The 21,053-nt window shown below is 38.7% G+C and overlaps 4 protein-coding genes across 5 annotated transcripts; 2 read left to right on the plus strand and 2 right to left on the minus strand.

The window, feature by feature from the left end:
* Positions 1 to 695: 695 nt before the first annotated feature.
* On the minus strand, positions 696 to 1,925 carry LOC126790807 (uncharacterized). The gene has a single exon (XM_050517156.1). The coding sequence runs from the start codon at positions 1,923 to 1,925 to the stop codon at positions 696 to 698; it is 1,230 nt and encodes a 409-aa protein (XP_050373113.1).
* A 2,622-nt stretch (positions 1,926 to 4,547) lies between these two features.
* LOC126790287 (VAN3-binding protein-like) lies at positions 4,548 to 8,058 on the plus strand. 2 transcript variants are annotated; one of them, XM_050516474.1, is made up of 7 exons: positions 4,548 to 4,887; positions 5,239 to 5,337; positions 6,058 to 6,481; positions 6,592 to 6,819; positions 7,152 to 7,201; positions 7,423 to 7,480; positions 7,643 to 8,058. In XM_050516474.1, the coding sequence occupies exons 1-7, from the start codon at positions 4,582 to 4,584 to the stop codon at positions 7,858 to 7,860; spliced, it is 1,383 nt and encodes a 460-aa protein (XP_050372431.1). In that variant the 5' UTR covers positions 4,548 to 4,581; the 3' UTR covers positions 7,861 to 8,058. The 2 variants fall into 2 exon arrangements, with proteins under 2 accessions (XP_050372431.1, XP_050372432.1); XM_050516475.1 differs by having other exon boundaries at positions 5,242 to 5,337.
* A 4,173-nt stretch (positions 8,059 to 12,231) lies between these two features.
* LOC126791691 (protein LIFEGUARD 2-like) lies at positions 12,232 to 17,295 on the minus strand. Its single transcript, XM_050518155.1, has 6 exons — positions 17,123 to 17,295; positions 16,852 to 17,031; positions 13,731 to 13,970; positions 13,524 to 13,637; positions 12,951 to 13,108; positions 12,232 to 12,577 (listed from the first exon to the last, which is right to left on the minus strand). Exons 2-6 carry the CDS (start codon positions 16,862 to 16,864, stop codon positions 12,383 to 12,385), a joined length of 720 nt encoding a protein of 239 aa, XP_050374112.1. The 5' UTR covers positions 16,865 to 17,031; positions 17,123 to 17,295; the 3' UTR covers positions 12,232 to 12,382.
* A 1,691-nt stretch (positions 17,296 to 18,986) lies between these two features.
* Positions 18,987 to 20,733, plus strand: LOC126791652 (chlorophyllase-2). The gene is made up of 2 exons (XM_050518126.1): positions 18,987 to 19,265; positions 20,095 to 20,733. Exons 1-2 carry the CDS (start codon positions 18,987 to 18,989, stop codon positions 20,731 to 20,733), a joined length of 918 nt encoding a protein of 305 aa, XP_050374083.1.
* Positions 20,734 to 21,053: the final 320 nt, after the last annotated feature.

Raw genomic sequence — 21,053 nt, forward strand, 5'->3', positions numbered from 1 at the left:
TCGCATGAATGTTTCATCAATTTTCTTTCGAGCTCTAAAGATCAAATGTAGCATCCGTAATAGAGTCGAATACTTAAGCTTACCTACAATCCGTTGCTTAGAATACGAAGAAGAGTATCGCTTCTAGTGGACATCAACAACATAAGTGACTTCACAACGAATGTGGTTGTAGCTAATTAAGTTCAACATCGGCAGAGCAATTCAAAAACCCCTCCGACCAAAGATATGATTTAGTATGTTGAAATCAATTTCAACAGTATATATATATATATATATATATATATATTGTGAAATCATTCTTGTTACTGGTGGTATTGCCTTGTGTTTTGATTCGTGAAGGGGAAGGATGAAATAAATAAGGAGTTACCCCACGTACCAAAAAACAAGCAAGTAGATGACAAACCTAACAAAATTAGAAACTGAAGTGTCGAAGGTGTCATAATCTCAAAGAGAGGCATTTAAAACAAAGACCGAATATTATAGAGTAGAATCATTGGTCTTTTTTTTTTTGGTTAAAGCTGAAAATTCAAAGACAAGAAAAGGGGCAAACGCCCAAACAGAGGTTCAGCCATAAGCTGTAGCCCATTACAAATAACCAGTAAGCATTATTGTCCAATTCTCAGCTCAACAGATGAGAGAGGAAGCAGGACAAGCAACGCACAAAAAGAGGAGCATATGCTCCGACACAAATAAAATCAGTGAGGACAGGGGAGTCCATCGTTTCTCAGTACCATTGTTAGAGACGGTGGGGGAGTCTCCGACCAGCAGCGAAGACCCACCGTCCGAAAACCAAGCTTGGCTGCCTCATGTGCAGCGCGATTAGCTTCCCGGGGAATCCATTCCCAATCAATCCGATCAAAAAACCGGCACCTCCAGGTAATTTCTTCCATGATGATTGATGTTTTCCAATTAATACAAGTGCGATTTGTCTGCAACTCAGATATAACATTCTGAGAATCAGAGCGGAATCTCACTGATTTATAGCCTCTTTGTAAGGCAAGATCCACACCAGTCAAGACAGCACGGGCTTCAGCAATCTCAGCGTTCTCTGCCTTCAAAACAACAGCTAAACCCCCCAAATGATGACCCAAATGATCAAATATCACAACCCCAACACCACCTTTCAATTCATCTACCCAACAAGCATCAGTACACACCACAACTGTACCAGGGAGGGTTGGAGATTCAGAGAAAGTAATCATAGATGCAGGGATATGAATTTTGGTACTCAGAAACTCAAAGGCAGCATATGAGCTAAGAGAAATCACAAGTTCAGGGGAACATGGAGTGGCCCTGTAGACAAAACGGCACCTAGCTTTCCATATAAACCAACAAATGAAGCTGATCATGGTAAGAGCCCAATCACGATCCTCCTTACTCTTATATGATTGATAGTTATGTAATAACCAACAATCAAATGTAGTAATGGCTTGCATATTGATCTTCATACCCAATGGGGAACCAAACCACACTAACTTGACCCACGGACATAATAAAAGAGCATGTTCAATTGATTCATCTTCACCACCACACACAGGGCACTTGGGGTTGGATTTCATTTTGATTGATAGGTTGAGAAAAGTAGGGGTAGCACAGTTGATAGCCCTCCAGAGAAAATGTCTAATCTTTGGGAGAGTGGGCATTTTCCAAATAGTCTTCCATGTTGCTTTGTTGATGATGTGAGAGGAATGACTCTTATTAGCATCATAAGTATTGGAAATAAGATGGAGATGATGATAGGCACTCTTAACAGTGAAGGCACCATTCTTAGTAAGTGGCCAAATGAATTTGTCTCTGCCAACCCCTCTCCCAATAGGAATCTGAAGAATACGATTTTTCAGCTCCGGTTGTAGGTACTCAGTAATCTCATCCAACCTCCAAGATCGATTACCCCAATTAATCAAATCATTAACAAGTAGAATCATTGGTCTTCCCGACAGCAAAACGTAGTTTTAAGTTTTAACACCGTAAACCAAATCATTTGTTTTTAACCACCTTGTTACTGACTTCTGATTGGTTGGACAAAGATGCCAACCCTACGTGTTTTAACTTTATCGTATAGTAAAATACCGCCTAGGCAGCTGATTTGCGTGTCTTTCACTGTTTTCCAATTCCACTTGCTGTCACTCTCGCTCGCTGCCTCACTCACTCTCACAGTCACACATTTTCCAGGTAATAAAATTAGACACTACTAAACATTTAATTCAGGTTTTAAAAAAAAATTCCAACTTTTTCTCTGCTAGGGTTCCCTAGCCGCAAAAGTGTTTGTGCCCTCGATGGCATTGCCGCTGCTAGAGGAGGCGCGTATAAGGTTGGTTGATGGTGAGGATGTGATTTATGACCCTTTCTATTTGTGTGAGAGAATTTTGAGCGACAAAGAGGTGGTGATTCCATTGTTTGCAGCGGCGATGTCATCGGTTTGGAGTCTCGATCAAGGAGAGGGTTTTGATTCGTTGGTAGGAGGAAGACGCTTTTGTCTTCCAATTCAAGGATAGGAAGGAGAGAGATCAGGTGCTCATTGGAGGACCTTGGTTTTTCAACAACTCGATGTTGATTTTGGCTGAGTATGATGGTATCAACAGACTGAAGGCGGATGATATGAACTTCTTGAATGTGTGGGTGGTAGTGCAGGGTCTTCCGATGGCGATGCAGAGTGAAAAGGCTCTACATCGCATTGGGGATTCCATCAGTATCTTCACCAAGCCAGATTTTGGGGCTATCAACCGGAAAGAAGCTATTCAACGTGTCCTCATTGCTCACGATGTCAGTCGTCAGGTTTTAACACGCCGGATCTTCGATTTCTCAGAGGCGGTCTCGGTGGATCTGAGTTTGCACTATGTAAAGTGCCATGGATTGTGTATGGAGTGTGGGATTTTCCATCATGGTGGCTTGACTTGTGATGGTGATGTGGGGAAGACACCGGAGATGGGAGGGTTTGAGAGTTCGATGGCGCCTGAGTCTAAGCTCGTATTGGTGGGGCTGCCGGTTGGTATGCCTTTGCCAATGGAGTTGGAGGGTCCGCCAGGAGAGCAGATGGAGCAGTTGCTGGTGGCGGTAGTGGGTGAGAACCGGCAGCACGGTGATCTAGGCACCGAAAAGCACACGGTGATCTAGTGGTTGTTGGGCTTTCTACTATTGGATCTGATATCTCTATTGGTTCAACTATGGAGATGGAGGCTCTGGTTGAGATCCTTGTGAAAGGTTTGGGGCGTGCACGCCCGACCCCATCAACTTTTAAGCTTACGGATAAAGTGTTGCGGTTGGTGGAGGTTCATAGTGGACTGTTTGCTCCTACAAGTTCAGATGATGACGTTGAAGGTCTAACGATGCCGAAAAGGAAAATGGGTCGTCCATCTAGCTCCAAGAATAAAGCTTCTTCAAAGGCACAAAAGGCGAAAAAAAAATAAGGATTTGGTTCCTAGTTTGTTGTTCATTAGTGCTCTTGCTAGTTCTAATTGCTAAGGGTAAAGACAAAATTTAATGTTTTGTTTTGAGTAATGTCCTACAATTATGATATATGTCGTAGTTTGTAAGAAGATTAAGTCGTACTTAATTTAGTAATGAGTAGACATATATTATGTATTATTCTGAGTATGCTCACAAGTCTCTTGCCTATCTAGAGATATATATAATGGATATTCTGGCATTGATTTTCATTTTTATAAACCTAATAATTTCTTTCAAAATTTAATTAAGTTTTTCATAGTTTTTTATTAAAACGAATTTCCACGAAGTTTTTCTCTTGGTTTGCCGAAAGGTTATTTGTTCCATCCTTTTGCGAGCATATGCATTCTTATTTCTTAGTAGCTTTATATTGAATCATTCATTCTTTCCGTGATATTAATTTAGCCACCCAAATAGTTTTTCACTTGTTACTTATTCTCCTCTTTATACAAAAAAGAACTTCATATAATTTTGGATTTCTTTTTTAATCAAACAAGTCCACACCTGTAAAATAAATCACAGGTGGGATAAGACAGTATAAACATGATCCACTAATGGGCCACCTATACCAAGAGTCGCTCAGATGGAAATAGCTTAACATAACTTCTTAATTGAAGTTACCAATTCTCTAATATACCATCAGACAAGAAATTAATCGATACGAGTTCTAATAATTCTAAGATCAATTGAAAATTCAGTACCGATGATGATAATTCAGATCACAACTTTAAATCTTATAAGGTTTAACTTTTGTTAACTAAATAAAACTATGTTTGTTACTCATCTCTTCAAAAGGTCACACCAAAAGCTTAGGTAATTCTCAAATTATGAATTTTATGCATAATCCCAATCTTTTATACTTGATCACCAAACCTACAAGTAAATATCTTCTTCGTTTTTGTTTTTACAGAGCTATAATTTAGTGAAAAAGAAAACAGTTAAAATTGGCATAATACGGCAGCTATGTGCTTCCCTCCGTATAAAGCCACGACCTTATTGACCAAAAAAAAAAGAAGCCACGACCTTCCCATTTTTAGGCAAAGAACTCTCCTCCTTTTATAGCTCACTTACTCACTCTCTTTCCATTAAAACCACCCACTCACTCTCTCTCTCTCTCTCGCTCTCTCTCTCAACCCCATGACAGAACAGTGGCGACCCGACCCGGCCCACTCCTCCCTCTTCCGCCCCCCGGAGACTCCCCACGAGCCGATGGAGTTCCTCTCCCGCTCCTGGAGCGTCTCCGCCCTCGAAGTCTCCAAAGCCGTCGCCCCTCCTCCCTCTGGCCCACTCTCCAAGCTCAACCTCAACTCCGACACCACCCCTATCCCCGAGGACTTCGCCGGCGAGCTGGACGACCCCGCCGCCGCCGTCTCCGGCAACCCATTTTCCTTCGCTTCCTCCGAGACTTCCCAGCTCGTCATGGAGCGTATCATGTCACAGTCGGTAAGTTCTAAGAAAGAAGAGAGCATAGAACTGTAACAGAGTGGAGACAACGTTGTGGATTTCTCAGTTTCGTGTTATTTGGCTTCTGTTTTGTTTAATCTGATTGCGATTTCTTGCTGTGTCTTCTCTTTCTCTTCTTTTGTTTTTCTCTTTGTTTGTTTTGATCTCTAAGTGACTTCTAATTTGGACTTTCTCTTGTGTCTGTATCTTAAGCTCCGTTGGGTTCTTATGTGCTTCTCTTAGTTCTTGTTGACAACAATAACCCACTTCAATGTCAACCTTCCTTTTCTGGGTCTTGTTCTACTCATAATTACCATTAACTCCCAACTTTTGTTTTGCTATCTTCTACAGCAGGAGGTGTCTCCCAGAACTTCAGGCAGGCTCTCTCACAGCAGCGGCCCTCTAACCGACAGCCCACCGGTCTCTCCTTCCGACAACGACGACATCAAGGTGTGTTTCAATAGTTTCATGATCATATACGAGTTCATTAACTTCCTGTCTTTTTTTACCGGAAACCACCGTGCACGGTGGCCGGAATGTCACACGAACACGGCTATAAGACAAGGACAGTTGTGTGTTCTAGGTTTAAAGCACGAAAAATGGGAAAGACTGACGCTAACTCAGAACCGGTCGAACATAGTCCCTAGCTTTCCCATTAACCAACGCCCCTATCATATCAATTCCTCTTGTCCCTGTTCTCAATGTAATTAGATTTTACCTGATCAAATCAAAATTGTAAGCTTTAATGTTTTTTAATTACAGAACCAGTGTTGGGTTTTGTTCTTATTTACTTAACTACCACTCTTCTGGTCTTCATCTCTGTTCTTCTTTTATCTTCTTCCAGTAGTCCTATTGCTCCCCTCCCCCCCCGGCTCAGTTACAACTTCCGACCCGCACGGCCTGGAGATGACACCAAAATCTGTTTCAAAAAAATTTATTAACCTACCATATCTACTTGTAGACCCGAGTTCTTGGTGTTACTCTGGTTGGGGTAATATAGGGTTATGGACCCCCATTACCAGAAGTGGGTGTGTGATTACTACACTATTCATGTTACACACTCCAGTCTCTATTATGGTGGTTTTGATTTTATCTTGTCATAACCAATTTGGGTTCTTTCAATCAATTCATGATGACTCTGAATGATTTTTGCTATTTTTTTCTATTCAGTACTGTCGCTCCAGCAACCACCACCTCAATAATCAATACAGGGCCGCCGCGAACGGCGGCGTTACGGTGGCTGCGGGGGGAAAGACGGTGGGGAGGTGGTTGAAGGATAGGAGGGAGAAGAAGAAAGAGGAGGCGAGGGCTCATAATGCACAGCTCCATGCTGCTGTTTCTGTTGCCGGGGTGGCTTCTGCTATTGCCGCTATTGCTGCCGCCACGGCGGCTACTTCCGGGTCTGGGAAAGATGAGCAGATGGCTAAGACTGATATGGCAGTGGCGTCTGCCGCCACGTTGGTAGCTGCTCAGTGTGTGGAGGCGGCTGAGGCTATGGGTGCTGAGAGGGAGCACCTTCACTCTGTTGTGAGCTCTGCTGTGAATGTCAGGTCTGCCGGGGATATCATGACGCTGACCGCTGCTGCTGCTACAGGTGAAGATTGCTGATTTTGATCTGTGTTGTTCGGTATAATAGTAAAGTGGAAATTTTTGTCTCATAGAATGATTCTAATGGCATTTGATGGTTGTTGTGTTGGATTGCAGCGTTGCGTGGTGCGGCAACATTGAAGGCCAGGGCATTGAAGGAAGTCTGGAACATTGCGGCCGTTATTCCTGTCGAAAAAGGGGTTGGTGTAGCTGGAAATGGTGGTAGTAATGGTGATTCTAACAGTAGCTTCAGTGGCGAACTGGTTCCTGAAGAGAATTTTCTAGGCATTTGCAACAGAGAATTACTTGCTAAAGGTTGTGAGCTCCTGAAGCGCACCCGCAAAGGTATATTGCAGGCAGTAACTTTTCTTCACTAAAATTTATGTACGAGCATGCATCTCTGGTTTGAAAGTTGAAAAAAAATTGGTCATTTTGATGAACTAAAACGATGCTAACCTTTACTCTAGGTTGTCTTTGAATTACATAATGTTAAAGATAGTGTGCACTAACTTTGTTGTTCTTGTTGTTGAAGAAAATGCTTTCTTTTGGAATGAATTCACGTGAACTAGAATGAGTATGCAACTATTGGAGATTTGATTACTTTACATTGTTCTTAAATCACTGTAGTGTGAAGCTACTTAGTACTAATTGTATTGTCGTTGTTGTAATTAATGCAGGAGATCTTCATTGGAAAATTGTTTCTGTTTATATCAACAGGAGCAGTCAGGTAAAGCTCCTCACATATCAGTGATTAATAGGTGTTCTTTTAACATTAATTGAATCAATAATTTGGGCATCAATACAACTTTTATGGTCATGAATGTGAACCTGATGGGATCAAAAGATACTGAGCCAAAAAGAAGAGTAGTATGATGAAAGAATTGGATCTAGTCTCTCTTTTTTCTTTTTGTGTTCTCTTTATTTAGATTGGAGCTTCTTTTTGTGCAGGTAATGCTGAAGATGAAGAGCAGGCATGCTGCTGGGACCATAACCAAAAAGAAAAAGAGTAAGAGAATTGCTTTTGTCTTTGGCTAATAATTTGATGAGCAAAATGGAGGTGTCGGGGTCTGCTTGTATATATCTTGGGATTTGCAAAAGCTAGCTTATCAGTAGCACTATCAGATCAAAAGGATTCATCTTTAATTCCATCCCCTTTTGATTTTTGCAGATGTGGTGCTGGAGGTGATTAGAGATATGCCCGCCTGGCCGGGTCGCCACCTTCTCGAGGGCGGGGAGCACCGGCGTTACTTTGGTCTGAAGACAGTTATGCGTGGGGTCGTGGAGTTTGAATGCCGGAGCCAGAGAGAGTACGATACCTGGACTCAGGGAGTCTCAAGGCTGATCTCCATTGCTGCAGAAAAGAAGAACAGTAGGCATAGAGTTTGAATAGAAGTAGTGTATTAGTAGTGTTCTGTTGAATGTTTTTGGTATTTTGGCAGTGCTTATTATTGTAAAAAGGGCTAAATGAAAGGTATAAACTATCCAAATTGGTCTTCTTTTGTAATATGGATGGAGTATATATATTTTGGACTCCCCCTCTATGGTTTTTCTTTGGTGCAAATGAAAGTGATTGGAAATTTGGAATGAGATTGAGAGAGGAAGCAGCACCATGTGAATATAGTCCTTTGTTTAAGGCATTATTGGTGGAAAGAAAAGGAGTCTCTTGGACTGAAGGCAGTCAAAAAACAAATGGAAAAGAATCTCAGTTTGAGTAAAGAACAAGATTGAAGATAAAGACATTGTCCTCATTTGTGGTTTTGTTTATTCTTGTGGGGTTTTTGGCTTTTGACCCTACTGAGGTTTTGGACTTTGTTTGAGGTTTATAAGATGCTGTGGATCCATCTATGATTGTCTTGGTCGCTTAGCAATCCTTGCACTATATTAAGTAAATTTGTTTGGATTAAGTGGATTGTTGGAGAGCTTGATATTTAATTAATTGGCTAAAAGAGGAATAAGAGGCTGGTCGTCAGAGAATGTGCTTGATCAAACTAGTGGTTAAAAAAGATGATTGTCTGGCCTTAAACCTGGGTATTATAAGTCTTAGATTTATCAAGATCCTGCGCCGGAAGAATTATACTTCACAAGAATGCTAGCTGCTTTCCATGATAGCAACAGCATTGGTTTCATTCTTTTTAGTGCACATAGATAGAGTCGCTTAGTGCTGATTATAGGGGTCGTCAACGGGCCGGGTTCAGCCCGGTCCGGCCATGACTGACGGGTCCGGGCCAGATTTTAATAAATTTAAATAAGTGGCGGGCCGGACCGGGTCGGGTATTTTCATAAAAACAAAGATCCAACCCGCCCACTTAAAGCGGGTCTTGCAGGTTTTTACGGGTCGGGCATTACGGGCTTGTATTAGAAAAAAATATAATACTCTAATTTAAGGGTTTGAAACAATAAAAAAATTATTATAACACATTCTAAAAAAAGTCACAAATAAATTCTAGTTTCGAAATATTGTCAATCGACACCAATAGATGTGATCGATATATATATTTAGGGACTATGTAAACATTTCATCCAATTCAAACTTCGTTTAACCGTCGGAATTTTCGGTCAACAAAAAAAAGAGGCGTTTTCACATAGTAAAACCCCATTGACCGGGGCTTTGCCAAATAGTTTTTCTCGTTGCGACCACGCACGATCGGTGACAAAAATTAGGTGATTTTAAATATGTAAACAACTTTCCGCATTTGCATCTTGGTAATTGGTTCCCCCTTAGGACATATTAGTGTTGTTTTTGGTTTACCGGAAATTCCGACGGCCAAACAAGGTCCGAATTGGATGAAATTTTAAAATGATCATTAAATATATATACTGATCACATCGGATGGTGTCGATCGATTCCAAGAAGTTTCCTTCGTATAGTCGTTCATAATGTGATAGTTTTATTATAAACCTAATATAAATGTTATAATACATTAGTGGACACTTCGGCGATTGACAATTCCAAGTCAAAATATGGTCGATCGACACCAGTAGATGTGATTGGTATATATATTTAGGGTACCCGTAAAATTTTCGTCCGTTTGGACATGATTTGACCGTTCGTACAAACGGTCAACTAAAAAAGAATCGTTTTGACATATTTAAACCCCATTGACCAGGGCTTTGCCAAATAGATTTTTTGAATTCGACCGCGCACGGTAGGTAACAAAAATTAGGTGATTTCATATATGCAAACGAATTTCGGCATTCACATGTTTATAATAGGTCATCCCTTAGGGCATATTAGTGGTGTTTTCGATTTACCGAAAATTCCGACGGTTAAACGAAGTCCGAATTGGATGAAATTTTTACAGGGTCACTAAATATATATACCAATCACATCGGATGGAGTAGATCGATCCCGACAAGTTTCTTTCATATAGTCGCTTCATAATGCAATAGTTTTAGTATAAACCTAATATAAAGGTTATGATACATTAGTGGACGCTTTGGTGATCAGTAACTCCTGTTCGAAATATGGTCGATCGACACCAGTAGATGTGATCGGTATATATATTTAGGGAACCCGTAAAAATTTCGTCCGTTTTGGATATTGTTTGACCGTCTGTACCTACGGTAAACAAAAAAAAAGGCGTTTTGACATATTAAAATCCTCATTGACTGGGGCTTTGCAAAATGAGTTTCCTTGGTACGACCGCACGCAATCGGTGACAAAATTTAGGCGATTTCAGATATGCAAACGACTTTCGGTGTTCGCATTTAGGTAATGGGTCTTCCCTTATGACATATTAGTGTTGTTTTCGGTTTACCGAAAATTCCGACGGTCAAACGAGTTCCGAATTGGATGAAATTTTTACAGGGTCACTAAATATATATACCGATTATATCGACTGGTGTTGATCAATCCCGAGAAGTTTTCTTCATATAGTTGCTTCATAATGTAATAGTTTTATTCTAAACCTAATAAAATATGTATGTATTATATTTTATTATTTGACGGGCTTTTGGCGGGCCGGGCCGGGTTTCACTCATCTAATTTAAGCCCGGCCCTCTACCCATGGAAGCGGGCTTTTGCAGACTTTTTCACGGGCCGGGCCGGGTAAAAGCTCGTCGGGCTTGCGGTCCTTTGCGGGCTTTTCGGATCCGCGGGCTAAATGATGAGACCTAACCAGTTGTATAGAACTATATATGATGCCTGAACAGAGCAGATGGAGTGGTGTTTTTTGCCTGTTACCCTCCATTTTCTATTTCTAATTCAATAGTGGTTTGCATACAGAAGCATCATTTGAGCAAAATGATGATGTATGTGTCTCTTCTAGTCTACTACTACATCATTTTGCAAACACAAAATTATAGTCAACTCTATTACATCAATTTATTGTTATATATGGCTTTTTATTATATATTGCATTTTATGTCTCAACATTCACCTAAAATTGAAATAAAACCGAACTAGTTGTTGAGGAGAATGAAACCCTTTTGGTCTAAGAGGAAGCAATGATGGATCTTATCCTTATGGGGAAAATTTAACATGCATTGTCCACCATATTTATTCTCTAATGAGATGCAATCAAGTGAAAACATATGGACATAATCTGATGCACAATCTTCACAAAGCTATGGTTATGGTCAAAGTCGAGAAATACTTGATCTAAACGGGAACTACCAGTACCACACAACCCAGAGTCAATCACCCACGACCACTATGGTTGGCATATAAGTCAGTATATGCAAAATTAGAAAGGAAAAGTATCATTTAATGACTATTCTTCATAATGAACTCAAGATTTTACTAAAAACATTATGAAAATAGTGAAAATTTTGTACCTCATAGATCCTTTATGTGGTTCTAAATTACTAATGTAATTTCAAGTTTAATATATTATATATAAATAAGGTGTGATAAGCTAGCCTCCATTTGGGTAAATATATATATATATATATATACAGTCTCTATCCAGAATGAAGCTTCACTCTGAAATTACAGAGTGAAGTTCCAATTTTGGCACACTTTTCGGTCAATTTTTTTCACCATAAGCGATTCAATATTGAGGTATGCTATTCAAGATCATCTATACAAAATTTTATCTAATTCGGATATCGTTAAGGTATTGAAATTAGATTAAATCAATGAATGAATTAAAATTGTTCAACGTGAACCGTTCATGTAAATCTCAATTTTGAAAACTTAAACCATTGTCAAATTGGATGAAACTTTATAGAGATGATCTTGAATACCATACTTAAATATTGAATCGCTTATAGTGAAAAAATTTGACCCCAAAATGTGCCAAAATTGGAACTTCACTCTGTAATTTCAGAGTGAAGCTTCACTCTGGATATAGACTATATATATAAAATAAATTTTTAATAATATTCGACGATTATTTCACCTCAAATTACTATAACTCACTATAAACTAATAGTTATATAATAATTTTTATGACATATAATAGATAATTGATCAAATAAACATTTCTCAAAGTTTCATTCAAAATTTTCATGTTTTTATATAAATTTCCATCAATGTACTTAATTATTTTTTAAAATAGAAATTTTCCCAAAATTTCCATTGAAATTTTCAATTTTCGGATTCTCCATATTTCAGTACTCGCCAAAATTTGAATCCTTGTTTCAGCATAAAGAAAGAAATCAAAGGATACGACAAAGTTCTTGTTACTACAAACCAGAAGTTTTCAACTAACGTACGTATTCTGATTCTAATTCATATCTCATATATTCACAAGTAAAGCTAATCCTAGAGTGGTGGAAATTGGCGATGGTAGATTAAACTGAATGCAATTGATATAACTCAAGTAAGCTATTATAGCAAAAATGACTGCATACTGCCATTGTTTAATTAGGCCAACCAAGATGTTACAGCAGTTGTGCTTTACTCTGGAAATCACTTTAAACTAATAACTGATACTATTACTACTCTGCAATTGAAGTCAAGTCATTAACCGAGCAAACGTAGAAGAGAAACGAAAAGCATGACAATATCAGTATATATGGAGACAGCACCCAGGATGTACTCATCGTAGCTCAGGCGCTTGATGATGTTGTCTGTGTCGTATACAATGTACGCACAGGCCAGAATCGCTGATAAGGCTGCAAGTGCACACTTCCAAAATGGCCCCATGGGTATGATGAACTGTTGTTGATGGCATACATTAAGAACACGATATTAGACAGACGATTCGATTAGTCAAGAGCTGATGGAGCTAAAGATAAATCTAAAGAAACGAGTTTAAAATGCCGCAATCAAGAATGCAGTCATGGTGCTGAAGCTTGCAGTTTAAGGTAGCTCATCGAGCACTTTGAAGGAAAGCCGCAAAACATATGAACATGCTTAGTAGCTTAATGCCTCAACAAAAATGGAAGCTAGGGAGGGCATATGTGTGTTGTGAGAGCATATCACCGATTAATATGTGCTTTTTCGATTATTACGTACGTTCAATTGCTCGAGTATTTGAGCATTCAAGATCAGAATGTGCTTCTAACAAAGATGCTACTGGAGTAATCACCTGAATGATGGCAAAAGTGAACAGCATGAGACCTGCAGCAAATAAAAATGGCCCAAGGAAGTTGAAGTCCGCTCCTCTTTTGACTGCCCAGAATGTGTATGCAGTTAGGCCAATAACCACCGTCGCCGTCAGAATCAGGGCCAGCATAACGATCTTCCCTGTTACCGACAAACTTAAACAATCACTCCACAATTCCAAATTGCATGGTTTACTACAAGATAATCCATGTCAAAGACTGCATTCATATAAGGTGTATAATAAAGACTTTGAAAAATGAAAAATATTCACTTTCTTTCCTTACTATGAAAAATTAAGAAGACAAACTGGATATCCATATAGGTGTTTATTGTTGACAGCTTGTGAACTTGCTTATGATCTCCATCTCTTCCTCCATGTAATTACAAGGAGGAATTTGAGGATTAATAGTGACAATTATACTTATTACCATTACTAACAAGGTCGTCGCATTTTCAACTATCAAAACCACAAACCAAATCGGCAACTTAATTATCTATTCACACACATAACTAGCTAGAATCAATGATTTTGACAAGTGAACCGAAACTCGTTTACCATTTCTATATGAACAACATAGCCCGATCGTGATCGCCTCAAAAATGGTAAACAAAACGAGCAGCACATAATTCCAAGGATGCTTGTTGTGCAACCACCACAACGAAATAAGAACTGCACCAAGAAACACAATCAAAAGATCAAGAAATTGGTCTACAAATTGTTGGTGATGGAAATCATGAAAAATATGTGACATGAATAACCTACTGGCTATGGTAAGGATAATGATGGCTATTAGGGTTCCAAATCCAGGCATGGTTCTAAAGAATCTGGGAATGTCCTCGATGGTGACGACGACGATGGCGACTGCGGCGGTGAGAGCCAGTTGGAAGCAGATGATGCTGTAAACCTTGCGGATGAAGGCCCAGCGGAGCTGAGGCGTCTCCATCTGATTAGGGTAAAGTTGGCCATTTTGGGCCTCTACGTCGCCACCTCTCTTCATGAACTCTGGTATTTTGATTCCCATATTGATCAAAGATTAGTCTAAGCAAATTGACACAAAGGGAGAAGAGAGAAAGGGCTTCAGGTCAGATTGGAATAAGTCGAGGAATTACGACGACGTAGGTAGGGTATGAGCAACATGATTGCCCCTTCCTACGAACATGAAGCAATTTCCAGTTAGGAAGAGTGCTTAACATATACCACACATCCTCATAAAGACGACCAAGGGTAGATAAATTAGGAATACACACCCCATCTAGTATGCGGAACATATAACCCACATTCTTTCTATAATTAATAACAACCATGAGTTATATAGTGGTCAGAGCATGTTCAACAACTCATTTTAAAATTTTTTATTATAGAAGATGAAAACACCAAATCTCTAAAAAACATGCCTCAACTTCAACAGTTCATATATTTTATTGTATAAATTAAATGCAAATGTGTATAATTATATGAAAATCAAATTGAATAGTGCCATAATTTATATCAAGATAGACCAGAGAAGGAATGATAAATCATTTATTTTTTTAGGATGGAGAGTGATTTTTTTTTTGTAAGAAATTAAGTTTAGAGATTGTTTTGAAAATTATAGAGATTTTGAAAATTTTACAAATCTAGAAATTTTGTTTCTCTCTTCCCACTTTCTCTATTATAGAGGATGATTTAGAGGAGTTGTTGTGTTACACCCAGAGACCATTTCAAGGACCGGGATGCAACAATATTCACCATAGCCCCGAATTAATAAGCAATTGACACATCAAGACCGACGTGTCGACTACCTATTAACTCGAAACTACAAGGCTAATGATAAAAATAAGAACAAAATGGCAATAAGGCATGAGTAGCAAATGAAATATACACAAATAACAAATGCGGAAGGTAGCAATGTAAGACTCAAACATCAAACAAAGAATATGTCTAAGTCTCACCGGCCCACTCGGTCTGATAAGAAGGTAAATGACCAGGTCAGAAGACGAGATATACTAGAGTACGTCAAATGCGTCAACTGAATCCAACTCGAAGATCGGAAAGCTGAAACACTATGAAGTAAGATCACAGTAAGGCCGATACCTTACCAAACGAAAGAAAATAAGATAAGGGTGCAATGCTTAAATGTAGGAACATATAAATGAGCGCTCAAGTAGGAAGTGAGAAAATGGAGTGAAGAAATAACCAAAACGACCTTTGGTTATTGATAGGTAGGAAGATATCCATATGCGCAAAATGGAGCTAACACCACAGTCGGATGATGTAACAAAGAAAACCACATGATTATCGACATCCCTGGTAATTGGGACCTCGGCTCACCTTCGGGTGAACTATGCATCTAGTACTACCCATTCACGAGTCACGGAACTGGAAATTAGGACAACGGTACCACTCACGATAAATTATACGATGTTGGACATCAGGACAACCGAATCACCAATACTAAATAAGACACGGTGTCGGATATCAGGACAACATAATCATCGATAATACAGTATGGTGCCGAACATTAGGACAACGGGATCACCACTACTAGATAAGACACGGTGCCGGATATCAGGATAACGGAATCACCGATAATACAGTATGGTGCCGGACATTATGAAACAAGATCACCACTAATAGAAAAGACACGGTGTCGGATTTCAGGACAACGGATTCACCGATAATACAGTATGGTACCGGACATTAGGACAACGGAATCACCGATATATTATATAGATAAATATCGTATGTGAATAAATATAGTTTCTAATCCCTACTGACAGGTGCCACAGCTCACCTAACCGGGTGAACCGAGTACTATCTACTAGTTGATTATGAGTCATTGTACCACTCATAAATAAATATTAAATTAATAACTATATTATCTAGTCTCGAGCGGGGTGTCTAGACGTAGACTAGATTCACCGTTTATAAAGTATCTCGATAAATTTACTATCTAACTCGAGTAAAGTGCCTGAGACGTCGACTAAAGAACCGCATGAATAATGATAAATACGACAATGAGGAAATAAATTAAATCAAGTTGTGCATTACACAATTAAAAATATCACTAACTCGGAAATGTAACGGCTTACCCTAATGGGCAGCTCACCCCTTACCTGAGATAGCATTGCCGAAGTCCGTGCTCTAGATCTCGCTCCTCATGCTCTGTGTAGAATCACGTCCCTCGAGTTCGTCTCATAGCTCAACGAATAACGGAAAATGGGAGTAAGGTTTATTGTGCTTATAGTTTATTTAACAAATTATCGACGGTTGACCAATTTTGACCATTCGAGTCAAGGTCTCGGGATGATCGGTTGATTTTTCCAAAGGTGAGTGTGAATTTATTTTATAGATATTCATACCTTAGATTTAAGACGCGAATTACCGATAAAGATGAAAATGTTTAATTTATTATCCTGCATTAAATCTCACGTTTAAGAGTTCTTCAATCTCCGATCCGGGAGGAAATCGAATTTAACGTTTAACCGTAAAGTGAAAATTACGTTTAGCGAAAAGTTACTAATTTTCCTTAATCCGATGTAAATCGAGAAACCTAAAGGTAAAATGTTAACTAAAGATTTATCGAAATAATAAAATGGTAAATCTGAAAAGAGGTAAATGTAAACAATATAATGGTAATTTCAGCAAAGTAAATATGTCAGGGGTATGATCGTAAATACTAAAAGTCAATACGGGTATCCTAGTAATTTCACTCTATGGTAAAACAGTAACAAGGTAACAGTAAAAACTAGGATTTTTAACCCCTCTTCCTTCGATCAATGTTTTCGGCGAAGATCTAAGCCTATACTCAACTAAATTCGACATGCAACCATACCAAACAAATCGAAACAACATTACGATCACAACAATACCAAAATGAAGGAAATTAGAACTCGTTTGATACCTCTACAAAACATCGGAATGAATCCGATCGAAACTGTTGCGATTCCGAGCTGTTGCGGGTTCTCCCAGGCCCCTCGTTGGTCTACCACTACCCAGAAGCTTCGATTATTCCTCAAACTCGTCTGGAGAACTGGAGATTTCTTCGGAGGACGAGGTCGATGGAGGAGATGCAACGGAGGCACTGGGAAAATAGAAAAATCTCCGATTAGGTTCTAATTCGGGAGATCGAGGAAGAAATTGAGTTGGGTTTGAAGATTAAAAGCCAAACTTACCAACAAGAAGAGAGGGAAGCTCGCCGGAGCTCGAAATCTCGCCAAACCGCTCCGTCGGCGTCGACTGCTCCCAACTTGATCTCCTTAGAGTGTTGCTTAAATTTCACATGCAAGAACAAGGTTTTGAAGATGAGAGAGAGGTAAAGAACGACGGTGCTCTCTGTGTTTCCAAGAGAGAAGGGAGAACCCCCCCCCCCCCCCCCCCCCGAGAGCCAGAAAAGAAGAAGAGAAGAAATAAAAAAGAGAGGGAGAGAAGAAAAGTGGGCCTGGGCTGAAATAGCTTGGGCTTCTCTCAGGCCCAAATTCAAAACCCAAATAAAACTTTAGGAATTCATAGAAAATATACCGAACGTTGGAAAAATATTATGCGAATATTCTCCGGCTCGTGTCGACGTGTGGCATAACAAAAATATTAAACTACAAATATGATTTCACGAAAAAAAATGTAAGTTAGCGTGTTCTATATATTGGAAAATGACAAAAAAAAATTCAGGGGTTCACATGTTAGAGTTAAAAATTTATATTTTTTTCTTTATAATAGAGATTATTTGGATTTTAGAGGAGCTGTTAGAGATGCTCTTATAGATAGATGAGAAGTTAATGGAGTAGTGGGTAACTACCAACTTCTTTTATATTTACTGATAAATTTTCATTTACTAAAATGTCATTCCAATATTTAAGACAATTTGAAACTAATATATGGTATAAAGGTCGTAATGTAATTTTACATCCATTTTGGTTGACAAACTGTGTTTGAGTTATTAATAGTATAAATATGACCATATGAAAAATCCAAATGATATATATACATATATATATATACAGTTCCTATCTAGAGTGAAGCTTCACTTTGAAATTTCAGAGTGAAGTTCCAATTTTGACACACTTTTCGGTCAAATTTTTTCACCATAAGCGATTCAATATTTAGGTATGCTATTCAAGATCATCTCTACAAAATTTCATCTAATTCGGACATCGTTAAGGTATTAAAATTAGATTAAATGAATGAATTAATTAAAATTGTTCAACGTGAACCGTTCGTGTAAATCTCAATTTTGAAAGCTCAAATCATTGTCAAATTGGATGAAATTTTGTAAAGATGATCTTGAATAGTATACCTAAATATTGAATCGCTTATGCTGAAAAAATTTGACCGAAAAGTGTGCTAAAATTGGAACTTCACTCTGAAATTTCAGAGTGAAGCTTTACTCTGAATAAGGACTGTATATATATATATACATATATACATGCTATGACCGAAACTCTCAAATTAGAGAGAGTTTATGCATATATGGATTTTAATTCATAAACACGCATGTTTTGGGAAATGATTGATGAACATATTCCGTACGACTTACGTTTGAACAAAGGAAAAAAGAGACTTATGGCCATGTAGCAATGTGCATGCTCTTGTTCAATTTGTTTTGAAATACGTAAAGTGAATGTGTATCTAGAAAAGAATATTTTCACATTCATCCGGCAACTCCAGTAGGAAACATATCTACCCATAACAAGATATTGTAAATACATGATAATAATGAAATTGATTTGGCAAGTTGAGAATCTTACCTTTTTTTTTTGTTACAAGTTGAGAATCTTTCAGTTACAAGAGAATCTATTATGATCAATAATTATAATTATTGATTTATTGGATTTATTGTTTCTTCTTTAGTAAACAAAAACTTAACTATGGGAATTAGTGGTTTTAGGCCCAATCGATTTGGACAGTGCTGTAATGTAGGATTGGGTATGATTATCCAAACTTTCGCTTACAAAGTAAGAGAGGCTATCCCATCAAAAAAAAGTAAGAGAGGCTATAAATGCCACTTGCTGTGATATTTATGCCGCCACTGGAAGACTAGCCATGTCTGCTTCATCATCTTGTTCCAAAGTTTTTGAACTTGGAAAGTACAGGGTAGAGTTCCAAACAGTTGAGGCAGCTGAGGATAGTGGATGCTGCAGCACCAAGTCTTCTTCAAGTGTTTCTCTTCGGCCTCCGAAACCGCTTTTGATTGGCATCCCTTGTGAAGCTGGAGAGTTCCCAGTGCTGCTTCTCCTCCATGGTTTCCTTCTCTCCAACTCTTTCTACTCTCAGCTTATCCGACAGATCGCCTCTCATGGCTTCATTGTCATTGCTCCTCAGGCCAGTACTCTCTTTCTCCCAACTAATCGATATGAACACTAAATATCTCATTTCTGTACTGTTTTTTTTTCAATTCTATGACTTCAGTTTCAATAGCTCCATTCTGGCATATATATAATTGTTTTGAGAAATCTACATCATTAATAATGTTTTCTCTTAATGGACGTTGTTGCTTCATCATCCTCCAACTGTTTAAGCTTTAATAATTTGGAGTCGAGTGATTGTTGAATAAGGTATTAAGCCTATAAACTTCATTTCCAGAAGAGGAAATTCCCAAGTATGAAACCTCCATCCTTTATCCTCAATCTGAATGTCCTTGTCGCTCTATGAGGTTCATCCTGTTATTCAAACTATATGTTAATGTTTTTCTGTATTTTTCATTCCCTCAAGGTTTTAGGGTCTTATGGTTTGTCCAACTATATCTTAGTACATAAAGGACATTTTTCTTATGTAAAGTTCCTTCATGTCACTCTCGCTTCTTAATGATTTTCCTTACTCTCCAAGATAGAGGCTTTTAGGCAACACATACCAGAAGCAAAGTAAGTTTCTCAAACAAAATTATTGAAAGGATAATTAACAGGTTTTTATCATATGGACATGTTCAGTCGGTTTTGTATGAACTGAAAAGAACCATGTGGCTCAATATTTCCTTGTCAAAAATACTTGGCTCGCAATGCTGCCCTTTTAATCGATCTGTGGTCATACAAGTCCAAAGTTCATTTGTCCTCTATAAACCAGAATGCTTGTGTTTAGATTATGATGTTACATGTAGCAATATTCTCGACAAGAAGTGGGTACTGATAAGTGAATACTATTTGTGCTTGAACAGTTGTATACTATAGCTGGATCAGATACAAGTGATGAGATCAAGTCGGCAGCTGCAATAACAAACTGGTTATCTGAAGGACTACAAACCTTTCTTCCACCTCATGTTCAAGCAAATCTAAGCAAGTTAGCACTCGCCGGCCACAGCCGGGGTGGCAAAGTTTCTTTTGCACTAGCACTAGGAAAAGAAGGCATCACTACTAGCTTGAAATTTTCAGCCTTGATTGGCATAGACCCAGTTGATGGAATGGACAAGGGAAAACAAACCCCTCCACCAGTACTAAACTATGTTCCTCATTCTTTCGATCTCGACGACATGGCAGTGATGGTCATTGGCACTGGTTTGGGTGAAGTGAAGAGAAACCCTCGCTTCCCTCCTTGCGCTCCAAAGGGTGTCAACCATGAGAACTTCTTCGATGAATGTCGAAAACCAGCTTGTTACTTTGTGGCGGTTAGAGGAAAGGCTACATATTGTTTGTGCAAAAATGGCAAGTCTAGAGAACCCATGAGAAAATTTGTTGGTGGAGTTGTGGTTGCTTTCATCAAAGCCTATTTGGGAGGAGATAGTAGTGAACTATTGGCTATAAGAGAAGCAGGGCATGAGGCTGCACCGATTGAGCTTCAAACTGTCATATGGTTTTGAATCTGTTGATGTAGTACCTTGTTTTCTTAACTTCTAATGCCTTATCATACCCATATATTTTGTCATACACATCAAACCCGTCAAAAGCGCTAGAATACTAGGGTGCGTTTGGTTCAATTTATAAGTTTGCTGTGATTATAAAGTGAAGCGAAATTGGACATAAGTGCATCGCAGGGGTATGAGGCTAGTCTAATGAAATTGAATCTCATACAAAAATGATACATGTGCAACCATTATGAGTTTATGATCCAAAGAATTAGATCAGGCATTAATACCTGAAAGAAAGAAAAAAAAAACCGCCTAGTCGGGGAACAACAGTC

Source organism: Argentina anserina, chromosome 4 (assembly GCF_933775445.1).
Source record: "Argentina anserina chromosome 4, drPotAnse1.1, whole genome shotgun sequence".
Classification (NCBI taxonomy): Eukaryota; Viridiplantae; Streptophyta; class Magnoliopsida; order Rosales; family Rosaceae; genus Argentina; species Argentina anserina.

Bases quoted from the DNA above. Each gene is read 5' to 3' on its own strand.
- LOC126790807 (XM_050517156.1), bottom strand. From the start codon at position 1,925: ATGATTCTACTTGTTAATGATTTGATTAATTGGGGTAATCGATCTTGG.
- LOC126791652 (XM_050518126.1), top strand. From the start codon at position 18,987: ATGTCTGCTTCATCATCTTGTTCCAAAGTTTTTGAACTTGGAAAGTAC. The intron at 19,266-20,094 runs GCCAGTACTCTC...GTGCTTGAACAG, and splicing joins TCATTGTCATTGCTCCTCAG to TTGTATACTATAGCTGGATC.
- LOC126791691 (XM_050518155.1), bottom strand. The intron at 13,638-13,730 runs GTAGGTTATTCA...TTCTTGGTGCAG, and splicing joins CATTATCCTTACCATAGCCA to TTCTTATTTCGTTGTGGTGG. The intron at 13,109-13,523 runs GTAAACGAGTTT...TGTCGGTAACAG, and splicing joins ATGTTGTTCATATAGAAATG to GGAAGATCGTTATGCTGGCC.
- LOC126790287 (XM_050516474.1), top strand. From the start codon at position 4,582: ATGACAGAACAGTGGCGACCCGACCCGGCCCACTCCTCCCTCTTCCGC. The intron at 6,482-6,591 runs GTGAAGATTGCT...GTTGGATTGCAG, and splicing joins GACCGCTGCTGCTGCTACAG to CGTTGCGTGGTGCGGCAACA. The intron at 7,202-7,422 runs GTAAAGCTCCTC...CTTTTTGTGCAG, and splicing joins ATATCAACAGGAGCAGTCAG to GTAATGCTGAAGATGAAGAG.